The 24,471-nt window shown below is 39.5% G+C and overlaps 1 protein-coding gene across 4 annotated transcripts in view; it reads right to left on the reverse strand.

Annotated features, from left to right (window-relative positions):
* dlg4a (discs, large homolog 4a (Drosophila)) overlaps positions 1–24,471 on the reverse strand; it is a 63,481-nt gene that overhangs the window by 20,393 nt on the left and 18,617 nt on the right. For 2 of the 4 annotated variants that reach the window (XM_086308563.1, XM_086308562.1), the window contains exons 2-3: positions 10,696–10,857; positions 3,144–3,200 (exon numbers count right to left, since the gene is read on the reverse strand). In XM_086308563.1, the coding sequence (XP_086164689.1) occupies positions 3,144–3,200; positions 10,696–10,857 (219 nt within the window). Of the gene's footprint in view, positions 1–3,143; positions 3,201–10,695; positions 10,858–23,003; positions 23,400–24,471 lie in introns of those variants that run through there. The other 2 variants (XM_086308560.1, XM_086308561.1) reach the window with 2 other exon arrangements.

Consider the following 24,471-nt stretch of genomic DNA (forward strand, 5'->3'; position numbering starts at 1 on the left):
TTTGCCATTTTTACCTTGAATAATTAAACAGGACGTGAGGTTACTATGAAAGCACACCACCATGTACAGAAAAAAAGGCTTAAATGATCCTTTTTCCAAGCTTGTGCAAGCTCTCTCTTTCAGAAAGACAGATGGATTGGCAGGCGTGGAATATATATGCACAAATGCATGCACGCACACTGAACAGACTTAAGCAAGGACATGCTGAAGGACAAGCTGTCAGCAAACGTTCTCATTCTGTGAAATAAAATCCCTCCATTTACCTATCTAATATTTTCGCCCTTCTGCAAGGCCCTCTCTATCCTTTACTCCGCCATTCAGCACGAACAGCTCTCTCATCCTCTTTCAGCATTTTTTCTCCCCCTCTTTCTCTCTCCCCTCTGCTTCCCAAAGGACCTGAGCTGCGGCTGCTCAGTAATTACACTGAAGCTGCAGGGACGTATTTAAACATTTATTAAAGAAAAATAGGGAGGATGGGAAAATGAAGATGGAAACCAGATACTGACCAGACAAGAATGGAGAAGAGAAAGGGGGAAGGTATAATGGAGAGCTCTTGGGGAATCTCTACAGAAACGTGTAACTGATCCTTGCGTTAAAAACAAACTGTCTTTTTTTTGTGCAAAGTGTCAGACACGTGTCAGAGGGTTTAACTGCTTTGTCTGAAGAAGGATTTGTCTGATTTGGGCTGCGTACTGCGTCTGTGGTTGGAGACAAGAAAAGTGATATGCATCCTTTTTCATTAGAACTGAAGGAGTATAACAAATGGGTTGGTGGGAGTCTTCAGTAAGCACTTACAGCCTTCTGCTTCTCACTTTCAGCTTGTCAGGTGAAGGATTAATGGCAAAGATAAGCACTGTGTAGAGTTTTTATCTCAACAATTCAAAACTGTCACAATAAAAGTACCTCATACATTATTAAAAAAGCCTTTTTTGTTTTGTTTTTTCATTTTTAGACAGATCTCTGTCTTTAAGGAGAATTATATAAAGAGAAAGAGAACAAAAACAGTGCTTTCAGGGCAGTACATTCAGAATATATCGAATCAGATGACCCTAACCCTTTAAAGCATTATTTTCATATAAACTTGTAATAAGAAAACAAAGAGTGAATTCACTTTCTAAAGAAATCTCCACGTGTTACAGACTGGATACAATGTGACACAAAAAAGCTTTCATTTGCTGTTAGACCGTGAACTTTAAGTAAACCAACAGCAGATAAATAAAAGCAGAGCAGTCAACACATCAGTTTCTATGTTTATGCAGGCTCGAAGAGTCACATCGAGTAAAAGGCGGGAAGATTCATCAGCATGAGCTCAGATCGATATCAAAAGTTCTGCGCAGTGTGAAGAAAAAAAAGATTTCTAATTACATTACCAGATAAGTTTAAAAAAAATGGATGTCATTTGAAGCTAAAGCACCTCTTTGCTAAATCATGTACATAACCCAAAGACCTTCTATTACTTGCCAAACCATTGCAGTGCTTCCAGAGACAATCCTACCCATAAATCAATGGGCCCTGGAGTGGTACTGGCAAACCCCACACCATTAGAGCAATAAAGACACAGACTGACGATACCACCTACACATCAATGACAACCACACGGGCATTACATCGGCTGCAAACACGTCCACACACAAAGGCATTGCCGCAATGCATCTTGAAGACAGGACACACTTAACCCGACCGGTGGGGAAAATTGAGTGCATGCATCAACAGAATGCAGTCGTTCTGTGCATGTTTGAAGGAACGCATACAAACACATTTTTCTTACTGATGACTTCATGCTGGAGGCTGCGTGGTCTCCCATATGTTAAACAGTTTAATTCTAAGCATGTGTTATTAATTGCGTTGTGTTCAAAGTCAGGGCAGGCCCACAAAGACAAAGAATGACGTATAGTTTACAAGAGTAACTACTTGTTCGAGAGACACGGAGAGACTGAAAGCCAAACTCCACTTATTTCAATGATCCTGTCTTTTTGCTTTTAAAGTAATTATGTAGCAGCTCATTTCTAATGTTCAGATTTTCGACTAATAAAAACACAATATAATATTGTGTGTCTTTTGTTCTGTCTTCCTCCCCTCACCCCAAATTGGCCAGATGGCAGCCTCTGACCCTGTTTCGGCCATATGTTTCTTCCTGTTAGAAGGAAGTTTTTCCTTCCCACCTTTCCCAAACCACTTACTTAAAAGGGGTCAAAGGGGCTCTTCGATTGTTGGGCTTTTCTCTTGGTTACCTTACAGTCTAAAGCACCACGAGGCGACTGCTGTTATGATTTTTGTGCTACATAAATAAAATGTAATTAAATTGAGTATCCTAATAAAAGGTTAGGAAGGAACAAACTTCTCAGTGGTGATAGATACATTTCTGGACCACTATAAGCACGTTTCGCCTTGCAACTGCGAGCAACACATTGAGCAAGATGCAAATGCAACCTCTCTCAAACCTCACAAAAATGCTTTATAGAGGAAGCAGGACAGCCAGCTTTTCAAGGTTATGAAAGTTGAGTGTGCACGGTCTAACACTGACACCTACAGGTTTCAGTCTCCCCTTGCAAATCTCTGCTTGTCTCTGTCTGTCCATATCCATGCCACAAAGGTTTAGCAATGTAGCACTAAAGGTTTAGCAGCGACATACATCAGGACTTTACATATGTGTCTTGACCACAAAGATAGTTTTCTCATTGTGTTACATGTTTTAGGATTGTTGGGAAATATGAACTTCTACATGCACAAAAATGCTATGGTAGATTATGTGTTGTTTAATTAGAACATAGGAACTGAAACATGCACGTAACGACAGATCTGAGTCTTGTGGTGTGATTGAATTTTCAACATTTGAAAAACTATTTTAGTGATTTCTGTGATTTTAGTCCCAAAAATAGCCACTGAGTACGAGCAGAACAAATCTGTTAGACAAAGGAGATTTGAATGACAGTGAGCATGAAGCCGCTGATATGATCAGAAACAGATGACCTCATACTCTGGCAGTACAGATAAAATGGCGATGAATGGGCAGCTGTCTCTCTGCAATCAGACAGCCAGCCAAAGACATGGAACAAAGATAAAAATCACACTGATTATGATGACTGATGATGATACTGGTAACTTTCACGTTGATGGACCAGCACGGATTGCTGTGCTCTTACCAGTGTGGAAACAGCGGAGGTGTACATTGGAGTGTGTCCCGTAGACATCAACACAGGCTGCAAAACAACAGAAGGAGAGGGTAATTGTGCAGGCCTTGTACATCGGCACAGGGAAGAACAGCGGGTACCGCTCAGTCTTTTCTCTTGTGGCGATTGATTTTGCATATTTCTAAGAAATCCTGAAAGCAGGCCTTGAATGCGACAGTTAAAGGGCCCACACTGTAACATACTGTACTACAGTGTTGAAAGTAAAATACTTGTTATATGCAAAATCTTAAAAACAGTGTACCACACAGACAGCACATCGAGAAACATTGATTAAAAATTGTATACTGATCATTTATACAAGCACCAGCCCTGAAGATGGATTAATGCAGAACAGCGATCAAACAATCAAACTAAGCAGAATACACAGTGACACAGACGGACTGTCTCTACTACTCACTGATAGCTTATATATGAGAGAGTAAAAAACACTCAGGTACATACAACCATTAAGAAACAGTGGGATTGTCAGTGCTTGTTAAAGCAGAATTGATTACTCTGCACAGCTGAAGTTTTAAACAATCCACCATGTGCCCATGAATTTTACAAACAGCAACACTGCAGCATTTTCACATGTCAGGAGACCCGTTTCCTCCCACTGGAAAAGTTTTATATTACAACAAAGCATGTAATTAAAGTATGAATGTTAGGACAGCTGCATTTGCTGATCCAGCACAGCACTTCATTCAGTTGATTCATGCCGATTCCTCCTGTTATTAACAGACACTACCTGTCTTTCTTAATATAGACACTGCTTTCTATTCAGTGCTTCACTGGAAATATTTTGGCTTGCTAAATGGCAAATCAGGAGTCATATCAAAGCTGAAGAGTATGAAAAAATGCAATGAGTCAATGTTTCTGCTGCCACGCAGTCTCAAGCATGTGAGATGGCTGCAGGAGGGGTTAGGTAGTGTGGAGAAGGTTTTTAAAGATGGGAAAGTAAAACTTGGGCAATGTTATTCACTCGCTGGACCCACATCCTCTCTGTAAACGAGAATGAACAGCTTGTATAACTGGGGGAACATATATAGATGAGAACCGGGAGGAGCGTGTTTGGAGGCGTAGTCCCGCTCCTGAAATTCAGATACTTTATCTCCAATTGATGAAGGCCAGGGTTTCCAGTGTTGTTCAAAAAGTAACAAACCAGTTCACAAGAGCCCTCGGGGGTACTGTGTGAGGACACAGTACAAGCAAATGGAGCAACACAGTGCAGATAAACATCATGCATCATCATCATCATAGTTATCCTGAAATTGACCATTATTGTCTTTAAATCTTCATCAAAATCACAATTAACAACAAAAAATCAATTACCTGTAAGCCATATGTAATAATTATTAAATATCTTTATCAGGCCTGTATTAATATTTGCATGTGACTCATAATATCGCAGAAATCTGATCACAATATGATTTTTACTCGTCTAACTCTGAGTGGGACAAACATAAGGATCGCCACATGTTCATGCATCCAGCCAGCCTAGGACGGAGTTACGTTCTTGTATTTGTTTTTATAGCTATTCAAGGATGCACACGCAAAGCTCCCAGAGCGTGATGTGAACAATTCACTTTGAACTAAGTTAAGGCAGACCTTTGTACTTCATCATGCATTCAGCTCTCCCTGAAGAGAAACACAAAACTTCATAAATAATAGCGGTATTCCAAAAATAGAAATAGGGCCAATCCTGATTCAAAAAAGCACCACTGCAAACAACATCAACATGCTCTCTTTCAAATGTTAGGAAAAATATCCTCAAGACAGAATTTCACTGCAGTGTAGGTGTCTTAATAACAGTGTTATTGCTGCTAATGCAATTTAGTGGTTTATAAACTGCTCTCTGTGTCACACAAGTTTTGATGCAGTGAACATACTGAGCACCAGAAATGTCTTTGGGCAAAATGGGGAGACTGTAGAAAATCTATTTTAGGAGACTTTTAGAGACATGGGACACTCACAATGCAAAACCTCATTATGGTTTTAGTTTATATTGCAAAACCCTTGTATTTTACACCAAGTATTACCCACTGTACTTAATATCACATTGAGGGATGATATCAAGGAAATGCTTTCACAGCCTCCACTTTAATATTTGCTAAATTGGTTTTAGAATTCTAAAAACTCATTGCCTCAAAAATGATGCAACTTTCACTTAAAAGTGGTGAGCAGTACAGTTCCAGCTTGGTTATAGTGACTGTGTCATACTTTTTAAAGCCTAAACCATGACATAATTGACAGAGAATTGAATGAAAAAAAAAAGTTTATTGAACGTTCTGACATATTCTTTTTTATATATATAATTATATATTATTTTGCATATATAACATTTAAAGTGCATCATATTTTGCAACATATTTATTTAGGTTTAAAAAAATTATTTAGGTTCTTTGGGGAGATAAAAACACACACTGATGTTGTAGAAATCTTAAAAATTAAAGGAGGCCATGCCCAAACCCAAGTATTGTTTGTGATTTTAGTCTGTTGTTAGGTGGTTACTAGGCAGCGTGACAACAAAATAATGTACCGAGAATTTAAGTTTTGAGGAACTAAAGCAGATGTTGCTGTTGCTGTTATGAATTGAAAATGTATTGATGCTGTAATGATTTCATAAATTAAATACATTTGTGCATAAATACTAAAAATGGGTCATTTTAGCTTGTTGCTAGGTAGTTGCTAGGTAACGTGATGACATATCTGATATAGATAAGAATCTTCAGGGCCTTTAAAATATACCCGTGTGCCATGTTTTTTTGTTTTTTTTTTTGCTCAACTCCTGATTGTGTAGGATGGGCAAACAATTTCTTGTATTATAATAGGATTTTATGAATAAATTCAATAAATTCAATTCAATAAATTCTGAAAATTAATTTAAAAAATGTTATAGAAGAAAATATTTTATTTAGAAAGACAGAAAACGAATGAAATTTAACAGTGGTTACATTACATGTTGAAGACAGATTTCACTTTTTCCTGCATCTCCGTGTGCCATAGACTACACACTGCACTTAAACAGCAATACTGCTTTTATTAACATTTGAAAAACAACCTTAAAGAGGACCAGTGACTGGCCATTAATCACTACAGGAGTTGCAATAGTGGTGGCCTGTTGACTTTACACTTCTCTTGCCCACACACACTGGAAACGACATTACATTTCAACAAGAATCAAAATCTAAACACGTAACAGAAAAAATATCACAGCACTCTAAATTAAAGCTTCAGCAGCCCTGTAGGTCTCTGTGCTTGGCAGTTTAGAAGTATTATGTACAACTACTCTCCTCACATTACAGGCAAAAAGGTAGATAATGTTAAATAAGTAAGTATATTTTAAACTTATGCTAGCTAACAAATTAAGTTATAGGCAATTAAAGGCAATTAAAAACTGATTACATTTGTACTATAATGTCAAACTACTATTAATTTAAGATACATGTGGTCTAATGGTGTCAGACAAAACACAAAAACCAAGCAGGAATTTTATTTAAACAATTATAACACCTATCTACACACCAAAGTAAATTAAAAATTCAGTGTTATTAATTTGAATTAATATGTAATTCTATGCAATTTTATAAATTTCCCCTTGAAAATTAATACATTTACATTTCTGGAAAATAATTAGATAAGGGCTTACATGTGCATTAGAAGCATGCTTTATAAATTTTATGAAGCCAATTAAGAGTACAAAGTCATGGTATGCTGCACAAACTGAAGTCCACCAATAAAATGCTTTAGCAGTCAAAATAATAAAGAGTCAAGACTCGTAAGGATGATACAGTGTAGCAGAGTCAGTCACTGTTTGAGGAGAAATACAAATAACAGAAGAAAAGCAGAAATTATTTCATATTTCTGATGCCAATTTCCTGATTCTCCACACTGTTTCTGCATGCCAGCCTCAACACAATTAGTTTTCTAATGAAAGTGCACATCTAATGAAACAGTTCACAGAAAAAGTTATATACTAAGTGCCATTTTATTAGTGGAGACCTCTTCAGCTGCTCATTAATGCCAGTATCTAATACCTAATAGCTTATATGCAAATATTAGCCAATGATGTGGCAGCAACTCTGTACATGTGGACACTTTGACAGGATCGAGAATTGCAATGAAAAGCAGGGATCCATCCTGCCTTGAATAATGGTTCACACTGCTGGGTGGGGGGACATGAAAGTGACTTTACTCAAATGGCCTCCACCTTCATCAGATCACAATCCTGTAAAGCACCTTTAGGATGCGTTGGAACAGGAAACTGCATTGTGGATGCGCAGCTGACAAATATGCTGCAATGTCATGATGCCAGTATGATGTCAATATGGGTCGAAAATCTCTGATGAATGTTTCCATATTGAATCTATGACGTGAAGAATTAAGGCAGTTCTGAAAGCAGAAGGAGTCATGCATGGTGTACCTAATACAGTGGCCAGTCTCCATGCTCACGATAAAAGAGGGACCTACTGATATTCATATAAAATACTCTTCAGTGTAATGGGATACAATAAGTAAATCGGGCAATTTGCCAGTTTGAAACATATATTAAAAAAAACCTCACAGACGTTATCATTATTAGATCATAAATAATATTTCCTGTATGATAACTCATATATACTGAAAAAAAATACCACAAGCCTCAAAGGACTGACTGAATGAGTCATGTAATGGACCTGAACCACTGGAGGGCACGCATTACATTTTTTATTTGACTTAATAAACCTCATACTGGTGGGTTTTTAGAGAATGGAGTAACTCTCCTGCCACATTACCATAATAAATGGTGCACCCATCAACTATGAATAATTACTGATCCCTTGGCATGTGCTGGATAGCAAACTCAACTGGGAGCACAGGGATTCAAAGTAACAAAAAAAAAGAGAGCTTGTCTGTCCTTTGTAAAAGCTAATAATGCGACACGTTTACACGTCATCTTGTTTTTAAATATATATTTTAACTGTCACAACACATCACCCCCTTAAACATCTACAAAAAATGGTTTAACAGAGAAAAACATGTCATCTTTTTGTTGTCAGTCTTGAACAACCTCACGGGTAAAGCCTCAAAAGCAGGGACGTCAAAGTCATGTTACATCGTCGGACACATACAGCCCACTGTGATCTTCAGCTGTCCGGACCAATGAAACTACGTGATAAATGTCTAAAATTACAAAAGCTATGGTAGTTCATTGTCCAGACTGAATTTAATATATTCAATAATAATAATAATCATAATAATAATAATAATGATAATCAGAATAATCGGTCTAGTATAAATGGTAATGGTGTTGAAAGCTGTAAAATGTAATTAAAAGTTAAGTTCTTTAGGTTTTCCAAAGCTGCGCATTGTGACACCCGAACTTTAGAGTAAGAGTCACAGACTTATAGACAAAGTTACCACAACCAAAATATATGTATATTATATATTACAACCACTTTCTTGTTTGTGCCCATCAACGAGCAACCTCAAAAGCCAAAATGAAATCTAGAACTGTAGTTCCTCTTGTGGCCACTTGAGGTTGGCTTCAAAAGAGAGCCGATCCCTAATAGACTCTCATGTTAAAATACCCAAATTTAGGCCGACATATACATGATTACATCTTGGCATAAAACGGTTTGCTCTCATTATTTTCTACCTCATTATAGTTGTACAGGCAATTGATTTTTATATAATTTACTCCTTAAAATCACACAAAGGCTTAAATTTAGGCATAATTAAGGTAGTGCTGCTTTGATATGTTGTTGTTAAGCCTGTACCAAAGTCACAAGTTTCCTATTGTAACAAATTATGGAAGCAAATATCTACCCAAGCTTAGCTCTTAACTCCCCTGCTCTTCCCTCTAGTCTAAATATGTTCATGTCCGGTTAAAAGAACAATACCAAGATGATGAGAGCTAAAATAACAAACATGGGTTTTCACACCTTCTTCACTACTCCTAGATGTTATTACCCTGTGTTATTCCTGCAGTATACAGTCTTATACCCATTTAAAATCTCTATCTGGACAAGTTTTTGTGCATTGTACCGAGTAAGGAACTTTTTCTAGTGTCTTGTACGACTTGACCTAACTCTCCAAAGCTACTGCGGTGGTTTTTAATTTGGCAGTGTTCCCATACAGAGCACCCTCCTCACAGCATCCTCAAGGAGAAATCTCCATGGCCACCAGAGCTCATGCTGAACATACAGCTATATTTTAAACAGCAGCAGACAACAATAACTCAGCCTCTCCATTGTATTCCCTGGTGAGAAACTGATAACCCCTCCCTCCTCAAAGAACCCCCATCAAACTAAATAAATGCAGGCACTCTTAAGTTTTAATAGCAAGGGATGCTGTTAAATAACGCATGTGGGCATAGGAGACAGATCATTATTAAGTGGCCATTATAGCCTACACCTTTACATTTGTAGCTACACTAGGTATTTGCTAATGCACTCCTAGCAAAGCGCTCATATTCCTACTGATGTCAGCTGTATCGTTTGACTGTGTGACCGGCATCTCCTGTGCTGTTGGTGTCATTGCCCCCTTCTTTGTCATGAAGCTCTCAAAGACATTAAATACTGTATTGCAAAAAAGAATCGTAAGCATTTCCTTATTCTATACATTTGATTCTGTACCTGCAACTCCATCCGCCAGTCAAGCTATCTGCTGCCACCAAACTCAGAATGAGAGATTTTATTTCAATTTGTTGGATTTTTTTTTTGCTGCTGTCACACGGTATCATTTATTAAACCAAACCTATATCTGAATGCATTCTTTAATGTCTCAAGTGTTCGCATTACTACCTTAAAACTCTTAAATGCATCCTGCACATTGATTTTGAAGCTGTGCAAATTCATGTAAGTGCAAAATTGATCTGACCATTTAAGGTGCCAGGGGCCGTATCTATTCCCCATAAATGTATTACATTCCCATTACCATACTTAAGTTGACCATGATTCCAAAAAAGACAACACGACATCTTAAGAAAACCTATAATAGATAGATAGTGTGCGTGTTTGTGTGTGTTTGAATTAGAAATCTAATAATCAGTGATATATACTGTTTTTTTCTTAGGGGGGTGTTAAACAATCTTCTTTAATAATAACAGCAATTTTCAAGCGTCTTCATCAAATATTATGAATTATAAATACAATTATCCGCTTCCACAGAACATACATTTAGCATAATTAGCACGTGTGTAATTAGGGTTTTTGAGCTGCACTGCAGGAAAAAAATAAATCTCTGATGCACTCAGATCGCAAAGTGGCTCACATGAAGTCATGTAAATGTGAAGTCAGAGTTATCTCACTGATGTTGCATTGAATATTCAGCACTGCAGTACATATATAATTGGCTGTGGAACGATGATGTGTGAAGCTCTCTGCAATATGCTCTCGAGCAAGGGTGTGCTTATTTTGGCACCGTGGGCTAACGGCGTCGTTCCTAAGTGTTGACAGCTGAGTGCTTTGTGCTGTTGTAATAGTGTTGTGTATTGATTACCAATGCACATAAGCGAGTGTGTTTTGGAACGTGCGTATCCTACCTTGACAGGTGAGATATGCGTGTGTGGTGTGTAGCCATGGATCGCCTCCATGGCGGCGAGGTTTTTGTCACTCATATGAAGCATCTCTGCACTTTTCCCTTGAGCCAGATGTGCTGGACTGTGCTCCAAGGGGGGCGTCTCCTCATCCTGGTACCTGTACTTCTGCAGACACACACAGATACAGGCGAGGGTATTAGTCTCGCCAGGTCTTATGTAAAAGGAGCTCGATAACAGGTAAATCACAAACAGAATTTACTGCCACCTTTCGCTGGTTTCTGATCTTCTTACACATTATTATGTAAAAGACAGTCTACCTGTACAAAGAGCAGAGCACAGTATTTCTACTAAAGAGGGATTTTTAGCTAAAAGCGGACAATCTATATGCAAATCTAGTTTATCACATAACATGTGTGACGCCCACAAGCGCAAATTGGACAAACGGAGGCCTCAAAATGTTTCCATTGTGCGTTGAGCAAAGCTAACGTCCTCCACAGCCACATGGAGCAACTGGAGCCGTGACTCATAGCGGCTCTGAAGTAGCCGATCATGCGGCTTCTTCCTAGTAACCTCACTCCCCTACCGATATCCCACACCTGGGCAGCCTGCCAGCAGCCCACTGTTTTAGCCACACATGGTAGGTTTCATTTTAGGCGTGATGACACAAAATCTGCACGCAGCAATTTTCCATCACAAGCACACGAGAACGTGGGCAGCATCACAGTGGATATCTGCTCGTCCTGCGGGTTAGAGCTCGCGGTTTCTGCATATCTGTACGCTGCTCCTGAAGCCTCGAAGGCTCACAGTGTACTACCGTGCTGCACTGCAGATGTGAAGCGGCCGATCTGAAAAATGGAAACATTTGGTGGGTCCTTCAGAATTTTGGCTGGTGGCCCGATTGCCAACCCTGCCACTATCCCCTTTCTCATTTATATATATATATATTTATTTATGTTTTGGAGGCAGACTGGAGAGAGAGGTGCATCACTGAGCTCTGTCTCAGACAGGCTGCCTAGCAACCAGAGCAGAGCAGAGATTGCAGTGCCACAGTTGGGGCTGCCAGCATCGGTCCTGGATCACATTACACTGAGACAGCAAGAAAGAGAGGGAGTGAAATAGAGATGAGGATAGAAGAGAAAGTGAGGGGGATGGGTAAAAATGGGAAAAAAAGAAAGAAAAGCGAGCCCATCAACAGAAAACAGCAGCATGAAGGCAGGAAAGAAATGACTCGTTGTTGTTGCATAATTACAGGTTAATAAGCTGGAAGCCCTTTTTTTCTGTGCAAAGCGCTGAGTCTGATATTACTGCACTGTTGTATACATAGATTAACTATTATGTAACTGCATACCACCAACTACCTGCACACTGTAAGAGAACAGATTCAATTAAGTATGTGGCTCAACTGGGAGATATGGTCCATAATAAGATGCAAAATATTTCTCTGTTTTTAAAACTCATCCCAAGCAATATTACAATATTAAACTTGCATGCAAAAACATAAAAAGAAAATACAACCCAGTAAAATATTATTATTATTTAGGTAATTGAATACTTTTAGCAGCTGTTAAATTAATATATCTTATTTTTTAAAAGAAGAAATGTCATGACGACGTAGCTATGATTAATGTAGCCTAGTTCTATGGAGCTACTGTGCTGCTGTCTATACTCACATATAGACAGCAGCATGTTTTTTAATGAAGCTGAATTCCCAGTAAAGCTGTTCTGATTTCCACTTTTTTTCGTGTTTCTGTTGTTAGAAAACGGAGCAAGTATGAAATATGAAACAACACGTGAACTGGCAGCCAGTTAAAAAGCCGTCTTCAAGCAGCACCTCTGCACTGCTGAAATCCTCGTTTTTTTTTCATCTGCCACCCTGACCACGACACTGTCTGACAAAAACACACAATTCAAGTCGCTGTTGCCACAGAGCAGAAGTAGAGAGAGCCGTATCTGTGGCAAGACATCACACTTTCTGGGCAATACTGGAGGCTCTCTTCTGCAGAAAGTAGCTAAGGTGCTTCTAATAACATCTGGGTCATGGTCATAACAAACAAATTAAGGCTGAACCTCAAATACAGGCCAGGGGGAAACCAATCCCTTCCTGTTGTTACTGCATGTGCAATCCATCACTTACAATGTTTCTGTAAGAATTATGCACTTGGTTTAAGAATTTAAGGTCTGGTTCCAAATGATCGGTCTATGTGTTTAGGGAGATAACTGAGTGAAATTATTGATTTCAATAACCCACAGCTGCTCCAAATCTATAAATTCTAAAGCCACCTCTCTGCTTCAATTCCTGTCTCTTTAAATGCAGAATATACAGCAGAGCATCCTTGATATAAAAAAATACGCCATAACTTGCTCATATTTTGTGTATGTACTGAATTTTCAACAATTTGTAAAACCCGGAGGCAAACTATTATTACGTTTCTGTAATAACTGTAATAAAATCTGCTCTCATAAGAAGGTTTGCCGGGCGTGAAACCTTTTGTACTGTAAGCTTAGAAAGGTGCACTATAACGATTCTGCTACAGGCTTGCCACTAATATAAGCCTACTTCAAAAAAACGAAGGCAGTTGACTTAAATGGAGGCACTGGTAACTTATTATTATCTACTTATTTTTATGTGCATGAGAGCTAAGGAATCGTGGGAGAGAGCTCGAGAAGCAAAACAGCAAAGCTTGTGTCATGCTGGCAGCTTAAAAAAATATGACAGTTTGTACCAAGCATTCCCAATACATTTACTACATCCCATGTAGAACAAATCAAAATATACTGACTATATTTGATCTATTTCCCTAGTCCTAATTGTGGTTAATTAAGTATTCTTAACTCCAACTGTATCAGTAAAGTCTTTTCGTCAAATAATATAAACCACTGATTTAAACCCTGGAAAGACAAGTATATTACATGAATCACCGCTCAGAGTAGCCCTGAGCTCTCTGGTCTTCACTTCCTCCCCCTTTCCTGCATGACCAGCCTTCACGCTGCCATGTTGCCTTCTGTCCCACTGGTGGGGGATGTGACATTAAACTCAAAGATATGTTACACAGTGTCCTTCTGGAGAGAGGTTTGGAGCATTTTTCTCTGACAAGCACACTGTGTGATTGTTAAAAATGACACAGGATTTGTTTATTTGGAAGAGGGGGAAGACAAATGATTGATTTGAACACTATGAATGATTTTGAAGCTGACTGAGCCTTGGTAAACATTTTAACAAAGCCAGCATGACTGAGGGGCGGGCGGCAGAGGGATTCTCAACAGCCACGGATCATCAAAGTTCTCCTATCCTTTCGGTTTTCCAGCTAGGTAAAGAGCCATCACTGAATTCACCTGTTATGCATATCACTACTGATTGGATGGTTTAATAACTAAAAGTACAAAGACAATAAAATTCTCCCTTTTTTTGTTGTGCGTTCCATCATTTACACTGTTTCTGTGAAAATTATGCACCTGTTTTTTGGTGTTAATATTGTAGCTCCTTCTGAACCATGTTACTGATATGTACATATGAACATTTTATTTATTTATTAATAAAAATGCTTAATATTTTTTTATCGAGATTGAGAGAATGAATGAGCCCCTGCACCATCAGATATAATTGGCTTTTCCACACTTAGGCAGTGTGAGAGGAGGGCAGCTGTTTTTGGTTATTTGTTTGTTAGGGTTCAACAAGAACAGCTTGGAAAGTCCTAAAAGAAAAAAAAAGAAAAAGATTTCCACTCCGAAGCAGAAATCCCAGAATTTTATGTGTTTTTTTTTCTTTGGTAATTCAGGTTTTGGGTTATTTGTTGTGCAAAAAAGCATTGTGACGGTGTCATTAATGCTATTTTCAATGAAGAATAAATTCATTTGTCATCTCACAATTCAGAGGTTTGAAGGCGGCCATTATCAGCAAACAGTATAAAAAAAATAAACAAGTAATTAGCTAAGCCCACATCTGACACACATATAACTGCACCCGACCTTTTTGGATGCCCAGAGCATCAACATTGCCTGATAACAAAACAACCACGCACAGCTCGGTAGCGAAATGGTCATTTTCTAAATAATAGAGCATATCTCTGTCTGAGCCAGTCAAGCCAATCCAGTCTAAACTGGTTCTAAGTGCAGCTCCTCGGTTTGTCAACCGGCTGAAACAAGCTATTTCAGCTCCACTCACTTTAAAGTCACTCTGAAGGCAGCCTGCTTTTTTCTGATTGGCTGCCCCTCATAAATCAAAAGTTTGATGGCAGGTGGGTGGGGCTTTAGCTTGCACAACAACCATATTCGGGATAAATATCATATAATACCACTCAAAGAATTTTTAAAATATTTGTTTTAATTTATTTGTTTGTTTGTTTTATATCCCAGTGATCATTAAAATTAAAGTTAGCTGCAAAATAACGTCCATAAATAGACTACTGGAGGCATTTCAAGATGACTGGCAACTTGCAAGACCTGCTTCTACGAGGATGGTGATTCTACAGAGCCAGGAAAATGTTTCATTTTTGAATGACTGTGATCACTTGCACATAAACCAACCTCTTTATCTGAGACTTTTTCCACAGTATATGCATGACAAAATGAGGTAAATTAAGGAATACACAGAATGCACTGACATCCACTGTCAAGAACACAAATACGTAAGAAGATATAATCTGTTTTCATAAACATAAATTCTCATTAGATCACTTAAATCGTTTTCTAACAGGCAGGGAGGTTTCCAAGGGCCTGCCTTACTTAAAGGTCATCGTTAGGAGAGCAGCATGAGTAGTATTTGCTTAAATTCTTGTACTATGTGTGAATAATAATAATAATATTTAACGTTTAACAGAGTTCAGTTATTGTAGAGCAAATGTCAAATGCTGTCTGCCATCACATTACTTTGTAATTCAAGGACCAAGCATGAGCTTTTAAATTATTTTCATTAGGTAATGGAATGAAAGCTGACCTTACCCCTCAGGCATATAATTTACAACAAACTTATATGGTAAATGCATTTGATGTGGAAGACATTACAGGAACCATTAGAAGCTTTTCACTTGCAAATCTGTGTCAATTAAAGGTGAATGCTCATTTATTTACATGTCTTTTGATTCTTAAAAATCAACCCAGAGGGCTTTTTATTGAGTCTGTTTGGTACTGCAACGATATGACGTTTGGAAGCAGCACAACATATCTCATAAAAAGTAAATGTGTTTCTATTCAAATGAATTTGAAGATTTGTGTTTAAATACATAAAATGGCATAAAAATCAAAACACAAAGCCAAAGTTAAAACACTTAGATAGGAGCAACTGATTGTTTAAAACCTGACAGTTTAAAAAAATAATTAACAGTAATTATTTTTGGAAAAAATATGAATAATCAGAGTTTTTCCTGCCACAAAATTGGCCTGTGGTGTGATGACTAGGCAGGACAGCAGGATCAATTTGCATCCTATGAAAGTGATGAGGATGTGTTACCTCTTTTTGACCAAAATGTTCCTGTTATACATTTAACAACATAGATTATGCACAAATTCCCTGTGCTGAAACGCAGTCACCTGTGGTGATATTTAACTTTTTCTTTTGTTTATTCATCAGCTTTCATGTCGCAGTGACCATTTGCATTTAACTAAATCTGGATAGTTTTTCAAAATATAACTTCCCAAACAAGCGCCCGGAGGCTCTTTGAGATGACACAATGAACTGTACACTGTAGGTGGTAGAGATAATCTGAATGAATGAACGTGAAAAGGTAGAAAACCACATGTGCAAGGGAGGCAATATTCACAAATTAGATATCCCAGACAAATAAAACACTTGGACAATATTGCACTCACAGTCAATGAATGTTATACAAGTTTGGTATGGTTCAGCAGTGTTGTGTAGGGGGAAGAGAACAGCTTGGTCGTTTTTGCATTTCTAGTTAATTTTCATGCGTGGATCAAACATCAGCAAAACAAACATATATATAATTACTGATGATTCACTGACGCATAATGTTGGTCGACTAGACAAGAAATACACTTAGATTTGTAATTTTACCTCTGTTCACCAACACAGCTGATTTTAAACCCAGCAATCAAGATGTGATTGAATTGTAGACTCTCAGCTTTAAGTCAACGGGTTTAGCAAAAGTACTAAAATGACTGTTTAGGAATTACATCATGCCCTATTTTCAGAGGCTCAAAGGTAACTGGACAAACTAACATCATTTTAACTGTAAAGATCGCTTTTAATTATTGGATGATCCTGCAGCCAATGACTGCCTGGCATCTAAAACCATCAACATAGGTGGTTGTAGCTCAAGAGGTAGAGCAGGTCTTCTGCTAATTGAAAGGTTGATTGTTCAACTCCAAGCTACTCCAGTCTGCATGGGCAAGATTCGTCCATCAGAGTATGAATGTGTGTGAATGTTAGACAGAAAGCACTTACTTAGAAGAAGCATTGTAGGAATGGGTGAGCCAAGTTGCGCTTTGAGTGATCAGATAGAGTAGAAAAGTGTTCTTTGAGATGCTCTGCTGTCCCTTGAATTAAACCCGAAAGTCTGCACTTCAATTGCTTGTTGTGAAAACCGTAAAATAAAAGTGTCTTTGACTTGGGGTTTAACTTTACTTCTTGCTCTTCCTGTGAAAAAAAGCAACAAAAAGTAATCACTGTGTTCTTCCCTTTCACACACTGTAAGTAGGCCACAGCTCTGCCTGGATATCGGTGAACAAACCCTCACACCAGCCCACTAGAATCTATCAACCACACTCACGTGGACTACTTACATTATCTTGAAAATCAGACTGATGATGTGGGTGAAATAACACTCATGGTGCCCAGCATCATCATTCACTGTCACTTTGACAGAGCGCAGAAAAGAGAGCAACATTTGCCTGTGACGGTCATGTGAACGTCCTCTTTTCCACTACAATCCATCAAGAAACAGTCACTGTTGCCTTCTCAGTTGATTTTCACTCCCAAGTGTCTTCACAAGAGCCAAACCTCAAACACAGCTTTCATCTCATTTGCATTATCACAATTGCTGTTGCCAGCCAACAACACTTTTTTCGTGTATATGTGAGCCCCAGAAGACAGAAAATTCACTCATCTACTGCCAATGGTAACTTCAGACTATTCTCCAAGGTGTTTCAGCACAACACTTTGACGAGTGTTAGTATCCTGTAGCTATGCTGGCTTCCACAATAACAACAGACTTTTACATTTACCATGGGGCAGACTGCTTAAAGCTGTGCTGAGAAGGATGTTAATGTAAGAATCCATCAGTCCTAAATCAAAAAGTGGAGCTCCAACAAAGAGGAATATCCAATACCCCCACGGAGATGCTCTAGATTCACCCCCTCTTTACCCAAATTTAAGTCTACAGTTGTCGCCTTTGCAATGCTGAAAATTAGCATTAAGTACCAATCTAACTAATGGGCCGACAAAAATTTCAAAAGACAGAAAGACAAAGGGCAAAGAGTGAATATTTATTTAAGAATGCATAATTAAATTATTTATTATCATGATTTATTGATTTATTAGCATAATTGAATGAAAAGCAAGTGCAAACACATCTTCTGGGCTGAAATACGAAGGTGTTACACAGCGAGCAGCAACAGAAATGCATCCGCGTCGTCCCACAGGGAGATGATTTAAGTTCTGCCCTGAAGACCTATTCAAAATCAACATTTTAATCAAACAAATACTTTCAGCAGTACATGTTTCGAATCCCATTTTAACCACTGTAAAAAAACAGGCTTTTTTATATCAGAGTGGAACCATTTGCTTGGCGAGCAAAAGGTTGCTGGTTAATGACTCAAATCTCCTTTTGCATTGCAGGAACAGCAGCTGGCATTAAAAACTGCTAAATCAAACATGCGGCGCTTCCTGCTGTGGGAACCCTCGTGGTAAGCAAGCAGCTGAAAGTAGTTTCCATATCACAATGAAACATAAAAGGCCATAAAACAACCTTAGCAGTTAGTTGGCGCACGTTTAGTGCGGTTTTAACTTTCCTCAAATCTCAGTCTTTTTGCTTGTTAATTTATGTTCGTGTTGATGCTAATAACATTCTGAATTTCCTGTCTGTGGGATGATTCATCATTGATAACACCCACACAGATGCATCATCCTCAAACGCAATAATCAGATCAGAGTTACAGTATATGTTGCCATAGTGGGTGCTCGGCTGTGGCACTTCTGCAAAGGGCTGGGCATGGGGGGGGGGGGCATTGTGTCTGTCTAGAGCCTGCTTTCACTGGAACTTCACACTTATTTGCGAGGCAAGAAACACTTGCACGAGTCTGCAGTAGTAGGCCAGCTCATGTGAAATTTATCATTATGTAAATGGAAGTAAATGCAGACTGCTGAATTAATGCTTGGCATTGCAGGGAAACATCAAGATCAGACAGGGAGGGAAGGGAGAGCAAACATGCTCCCTCCTTTTGGCTTCGTGACACGTGAGGAAGCTAGAGTCAGAGCCTACAGCTGACTAGATTTCTGGTGGTCAGTGTGTGCAGGCAATGCAACGAGCAGAGCCCTGACAGCTTAAGTGCAACCCCGTGGATAAAAGGGTGTGTTGGATATTCGCTGCACTGAGAGGAGTACGTCATGCCATGCTACCCTTAATTAGCAATAAATAAATAAATAAATTTTTGCAAGTCTGCAGGTCAGACACAGCTCAGCAGTGATGATCGTTTCATCTCCTTTCACTTGGTCCACAGAAGCATGCACACACCATGTTTTTTGGGGTTTTTTTGCTGACCACATGCGATTTCACGTATGGTGCACTTGTAATGGGGGTTGCAACATTAACCCTCACTCTCTGACTTGTCCACAAACACGATCATGCATGGAGAAGCCATTTTACCACAGTACTTCTTTAGAAATGAAAATGCAGCGATGGTAGATTTAAAAGTACCAACAATAAATATTGCAAATGAAGCGCCTCGATGAAATGCATTGATTTCTTAATGGCTTGCATAGAATAAAAAGCGTTACCTTGTTATACCACAATTCGAAAGGAAAGAGGCTTTTTAAATGGCTGAACATCAAAAATAAATGTATTTCATGTTTAGTAGTTGGTAGTGATTCATTTTGGCTTTCGGAGACAAATGCTGAGCTTATTTACGTGCTTGTGCCTTCTGCGAATGTTTACTTCCTGGAGGGTAAAGCAACTCTGAATCTTTTTGCATTACAGCGAGGCTAAAAATGGATTTAATTTTAATGTTTGATGATGCATATCCATGTGCCAGATGCTCAGCGAGGTGAGTTTTTCATTTGTAATGTTCTGGTCCTTTTTGTGTTTGCCAATCAATAAAGTTAGCTTAAAAGTAAAATCAGTACCATTAACTGTAACAAGGGCCTCTACTGGTTAATCAAAGGCTCCGCCATCATTTTTGCATCTCTAACTCTGGTGACTGTTGCATTTGGAAAGTGCCATGTTGGTAAGCTTGAATATTAGAGCTGTTTAAATTAAAAACTGTATTGTCTACCACCATCCCATTAATGGGATGCAGTTTATGTTTATGAACAACAGCTTCCTCTTTTAGATTGTTCTTAGACTTTTATGTATTTTATATTATTTTTTATTTTTTGCATGACCTTGATAGGTGGACTCGGTAAGGTCAGTTTCAGAATAGGTTTAGTTTTCATACCATAAATGTGCCTCTCTCATAACACAGTGTGGTGTTTTGGCTCACATAAGCACATAAAGGAAATGGTTCAATCTTAGACCTGAGAAGAACTTTTGTACACTCCACTACAGTGATGGGAATCCTCAAGCTTATTGCTGAGCTCGGGCTCATTTCTCTGTAACAAAGAAGGCGACACAAACAGCAGAGTAAAATAGGTCAAATCCATAGGAAGAAGTGTATTTGCAAGACTATAAAAACAGGGACATTAAGCATGGTGAATGTGATATCAGTGCCCCAAATATATCCTCTCTGCTATCTCCTTTCTATATAATTACTTCTGTGCATTTAAAATTTTGGGGGCTGGTAATGAATGACTTTTCTTTTTGTTTATTTTCCAATACAGACACAGCGGAAATTGATTATCGGGGTGAGCTGATTACAGACCTTGACACTGAGATGAAGGCGCGCTGATACCTGTGTCATAAATCATTCATTGCACTAACGCTCGATTTTAAAACTCTATTCTTTGGCCTGTTTACATTGCACGGGCTTTAGTAGAAGTACCGCTCCAGATTGTGGCTTAAAGACAAAGTGAGGCAGGCCGTCTTGACTGAATGTTGCTAGGCCATCAATGGCCATTAAGCATAAGAGAGCCCATTAAAGCACTGCTGAGTGCCTACAGCCATAGAAAGACCTTTTTAATTAAGACACTGTATTCAAAATGACTGAGTGGATTTGTGCCGGGCATTGTTTAAGAACAAAGGTTATGCAAATACATCACCTTGAAAGCCCTTGGAAAACGACCGGTCATGTGGTAGCTAGTGTAACATAGAGGTTTATTGAGAGCAAAGGGTGCAAATACATGATATGAGGTAAAAAAAAAATATTGATCCAATACACTGTATATCCCAGAGATCCAAATTAAGCCCTACCTATAACAACTCCCCACGAGACTGCAACTGACTGGACACAAGCTGCTGGAGGGCTATTGAACCTGCATCTATACACTGTTTGCACATGAAAGAACAATGCTGAGGCTAGTCCTGAATGCACTGATGATTCCTGTGTTTTCCCCCAAAACAAGCCAGCTCCAACACAGTTACCAGTGGCATCATAGAGACAGCCTTACCAGAAAGTTCCCAAACAATCTCAACTAAAATAATTGCTTATAAATTACACTTGAAATGAAAAGAATCCCATGCTTAGAAGCCAGATCTATTAAAACAGAATTACTGTACAAGTGGCTTTAACTGAGTCATTAATCCCACCTGAAACCTGCTCTTTACGACAGAGTAAATGTTGTGTTGTGGAACTGCATTTCACTTGGATGGGCATGACTACAGAAGACGCAGCTTGAATCACTGGAAGAAGAATGTTGATGTGTTTTCCACCAGGAAGGTGTGGTTTTCCTGATGGAGATGCAGAGGAGGATATGAGCCAGGAGGGAGTGATGCATGGGGACAAATGGGATTATCTCTGCTAGTAAACTCAATACTGAGCACAGCAGGACCACCCTTTCAGAGACACGAAGAGGAAACACCCACGTAAAACCTCACCAGCTTTGCAGCAGACAAAATGTTCAAATAGTTGCAGGTAGTAGGATACGACGAAGATGTCGAGCTGTCTTATCTTCTAGCCACAAACTAGGAAGTGAACTGGATTCTAGTGACAAGACAAAACACGAACCAAAACGTCAGCAGTGAATTTACAAACAATTAACTGGAGCTCTGTACACATGTACACACCATTTTGGCAAGTGTAGCGACAATTACTGGCCAGAGCAGAGCGGTGTAGTCGGATTTGGCTTTGTAAAGCTAACAGATTAGTGTGCCATGTGGAGGGAAACTCTGAACTGGCTGCAATACTAGAAACACCTGAAGTTGGGAGGGATGGAGGGAGGAAAATCTGGACAATCAGAGAATCAGTGAATGAATGCCCAATGTCCTCTCTTCGGATTACACGTTCTCATCATGATGGAAAACAGACAAACACCAAAAAAAAAAAACATCCAAGAAAATAAAAACTGCCTGATTTTTCCTGATAAACAGCAAACATCACCCTCTGGGTCTGATTTAAGAACAGGCTACTCTCCGTTCATGTTACCCTACTCCAAGCAGGCTCTGTTCTGTTGCAGCTTCCTCTAAGGATGAAGGCTACTTAAGTGGCCCTGAGCAATAAAGTGGTTTTTCCAAGGTCAAAAGCACAACATGCATCTTCCCTTGCTGGAATGCAAAGTGAACCTGTGGTCAAGCCCTACCGTGACCTGCCCAATGGAGACGGAGGAGAAATACAGGAGGGAGTGATGCTCCATTCATTAAGCAGCATCCGACTGTGAATTCACGCTGAACAGCAGCTAACACTAAACACAACAGTGCTTGCCAGCGATGCCGTAGCATGCTATGTGTAAAATGAAATCGACCATCTGAGCACGAAAACCCCGACCACTCGGCGGTGCAAAGGTATTAAGATGTGAATAAGCTTGCTGGCTCAAGACATATGGCCAAGTCACTTCACTGCACTAATTACTATCGTGGATTTGCACTTGGAAGGGGAAAAAAAGCGCGGTTCAGATGGCTTTTAACCCTCCCCCTCTGAAAAAATAAAAAAAAATAATTAAAAAAAAAGGAAAGAAAGCTAATTTCTCCCAGAGGCCTTTTGCTCGGTTTTGTTCGGTGTCTGAACAAAGTGCATCCAGATGAGAGTCGCTGCTGCTGCAGCAGCCTTACCTTACACCCGAACATAAGAGACAGGGTCCGGTTGCTGCAGATGACCTTACACTGGCACATGACCGGAGAAAGACACTTTAAATTCCTGACAGGCAGAGACATCAGTCCGAAGCCCTCACACCAGGCAGACAGCACCAGAGCTCGTCGGTCCGCCGCCTCTCACTCAGAGCCACGGTGCAATTTAGACGAGAGCCGCGGAAGCTGGAGGGGGCGTGTGGGGCCGGTAGTACCCGTTAATGGGCGGGCTGCCCCGTTGAAGCGTGAGGTGTATTCCTGCTTTATTTGTTCGTTTATTTTTACATTTACTTTACGTTAACGTTTAACGAGTCGACTGCTGCCTGTACGTTGCCATATTGTCCAGAGGTTGAGCACAGCAAGCGTCACTCATAGCTATAGCGTCTCCCTCCCCACCAACCCCCCGCGTCTCTCTCTGTCCTCGCGCTTCACTTGATTGAGCCGTAAAGTTTGGACGTAAAGCGCAGCAGGAATCTCACAGGAAATCCGCGCAGAGAGTGACGCGAGAGCGATTATCAATTATCCTTTGAGTCTGCGTGAAAATTGTAGTAGTAGTAGTGGAGTAGTATCAAAGCGAGAGCAGTGAATGCCGGGGAGCATTTTTTGATGCTACACAAACATCCTCGCTCTCCTCCACATGTAACACCGTGATTGCTGCGCCCCCCGATGGATCACCGGGAAAATGGCGTGTAGGCTGCTGTCCAAGGTGCTGAAATCCCTCAACTCAGGAGGAGGGATGCGAAACGTCTTCATTTCATTCATCAGCACACGGTGTTTGACCGTATCCCTCAAAGCACCCTGCTCACATGGTCAGCGATGTATGATCCTCACGTTAAGCAAACACATGCCCAGTCTTAAATGTCGTAATAGTGTAAAATAGTGACGTAAACTAGGACCGACAAGCTGAGACTCTCTTGCTGTTGTGTTAGTATTTATATGTGTCATTATTTTGGATTTTCTCAGCTATCACTGCGCATGATCTGGATGGTTGTTATAGGGAATAGTGCCACTTGTGCTAAACGGAAGTGCTGAAAGTGGGCCTTTATTTTTCGCTGGGCCTGTTCAGAACTAAAAAACAAAAAACAAACAAAACAAACAAACAAAAAATGAATCAACCTAAAGTTAAATCAATTTTAAAATTACTCTTGATTTTTTTAAAATAGTGTTTTCAAAATAAAATACAATAGCAATAAGTTATTGTCCCTTTTTCTTTCACACACACACACACACACACACACACACACACACACACACACACACACACACACACACACACACTTTACAGCTGTCACAACATGAATGTGTTTTTCATTTCATTCATTTGGTATTTTGATGGTCTCCACTCCTTCGTGGGATTGTGCTGGCATGGTGAGCCCACAGGGTGGAGTGAGAGAACCAGGTAGGGAAGATTTGAATATTGTGCATTCATCTCAGGACCGACTGCGGCGCAGGG

Source organism: Aulonocara sp. 'chitande type north' Nkhata Bay, linkage group LG10, assembly GCF_057382095.1.
Source record: "Aulonocara sp. 'chitande type north' Nkhata Bay isolate Kocher_YH1m ecotype deep benthic linkage group LG10, A_spYH_male_GT1.1, whole genome shotgun sequence".
Taxonomy (NCBI): Eukaryota; Metazoa; Chordata; class Actinopteri; order Cichliformes; family Cichlidae; genus Aulonocara; species Aulonocara sp. 'chitande type north' Nkhata Bay.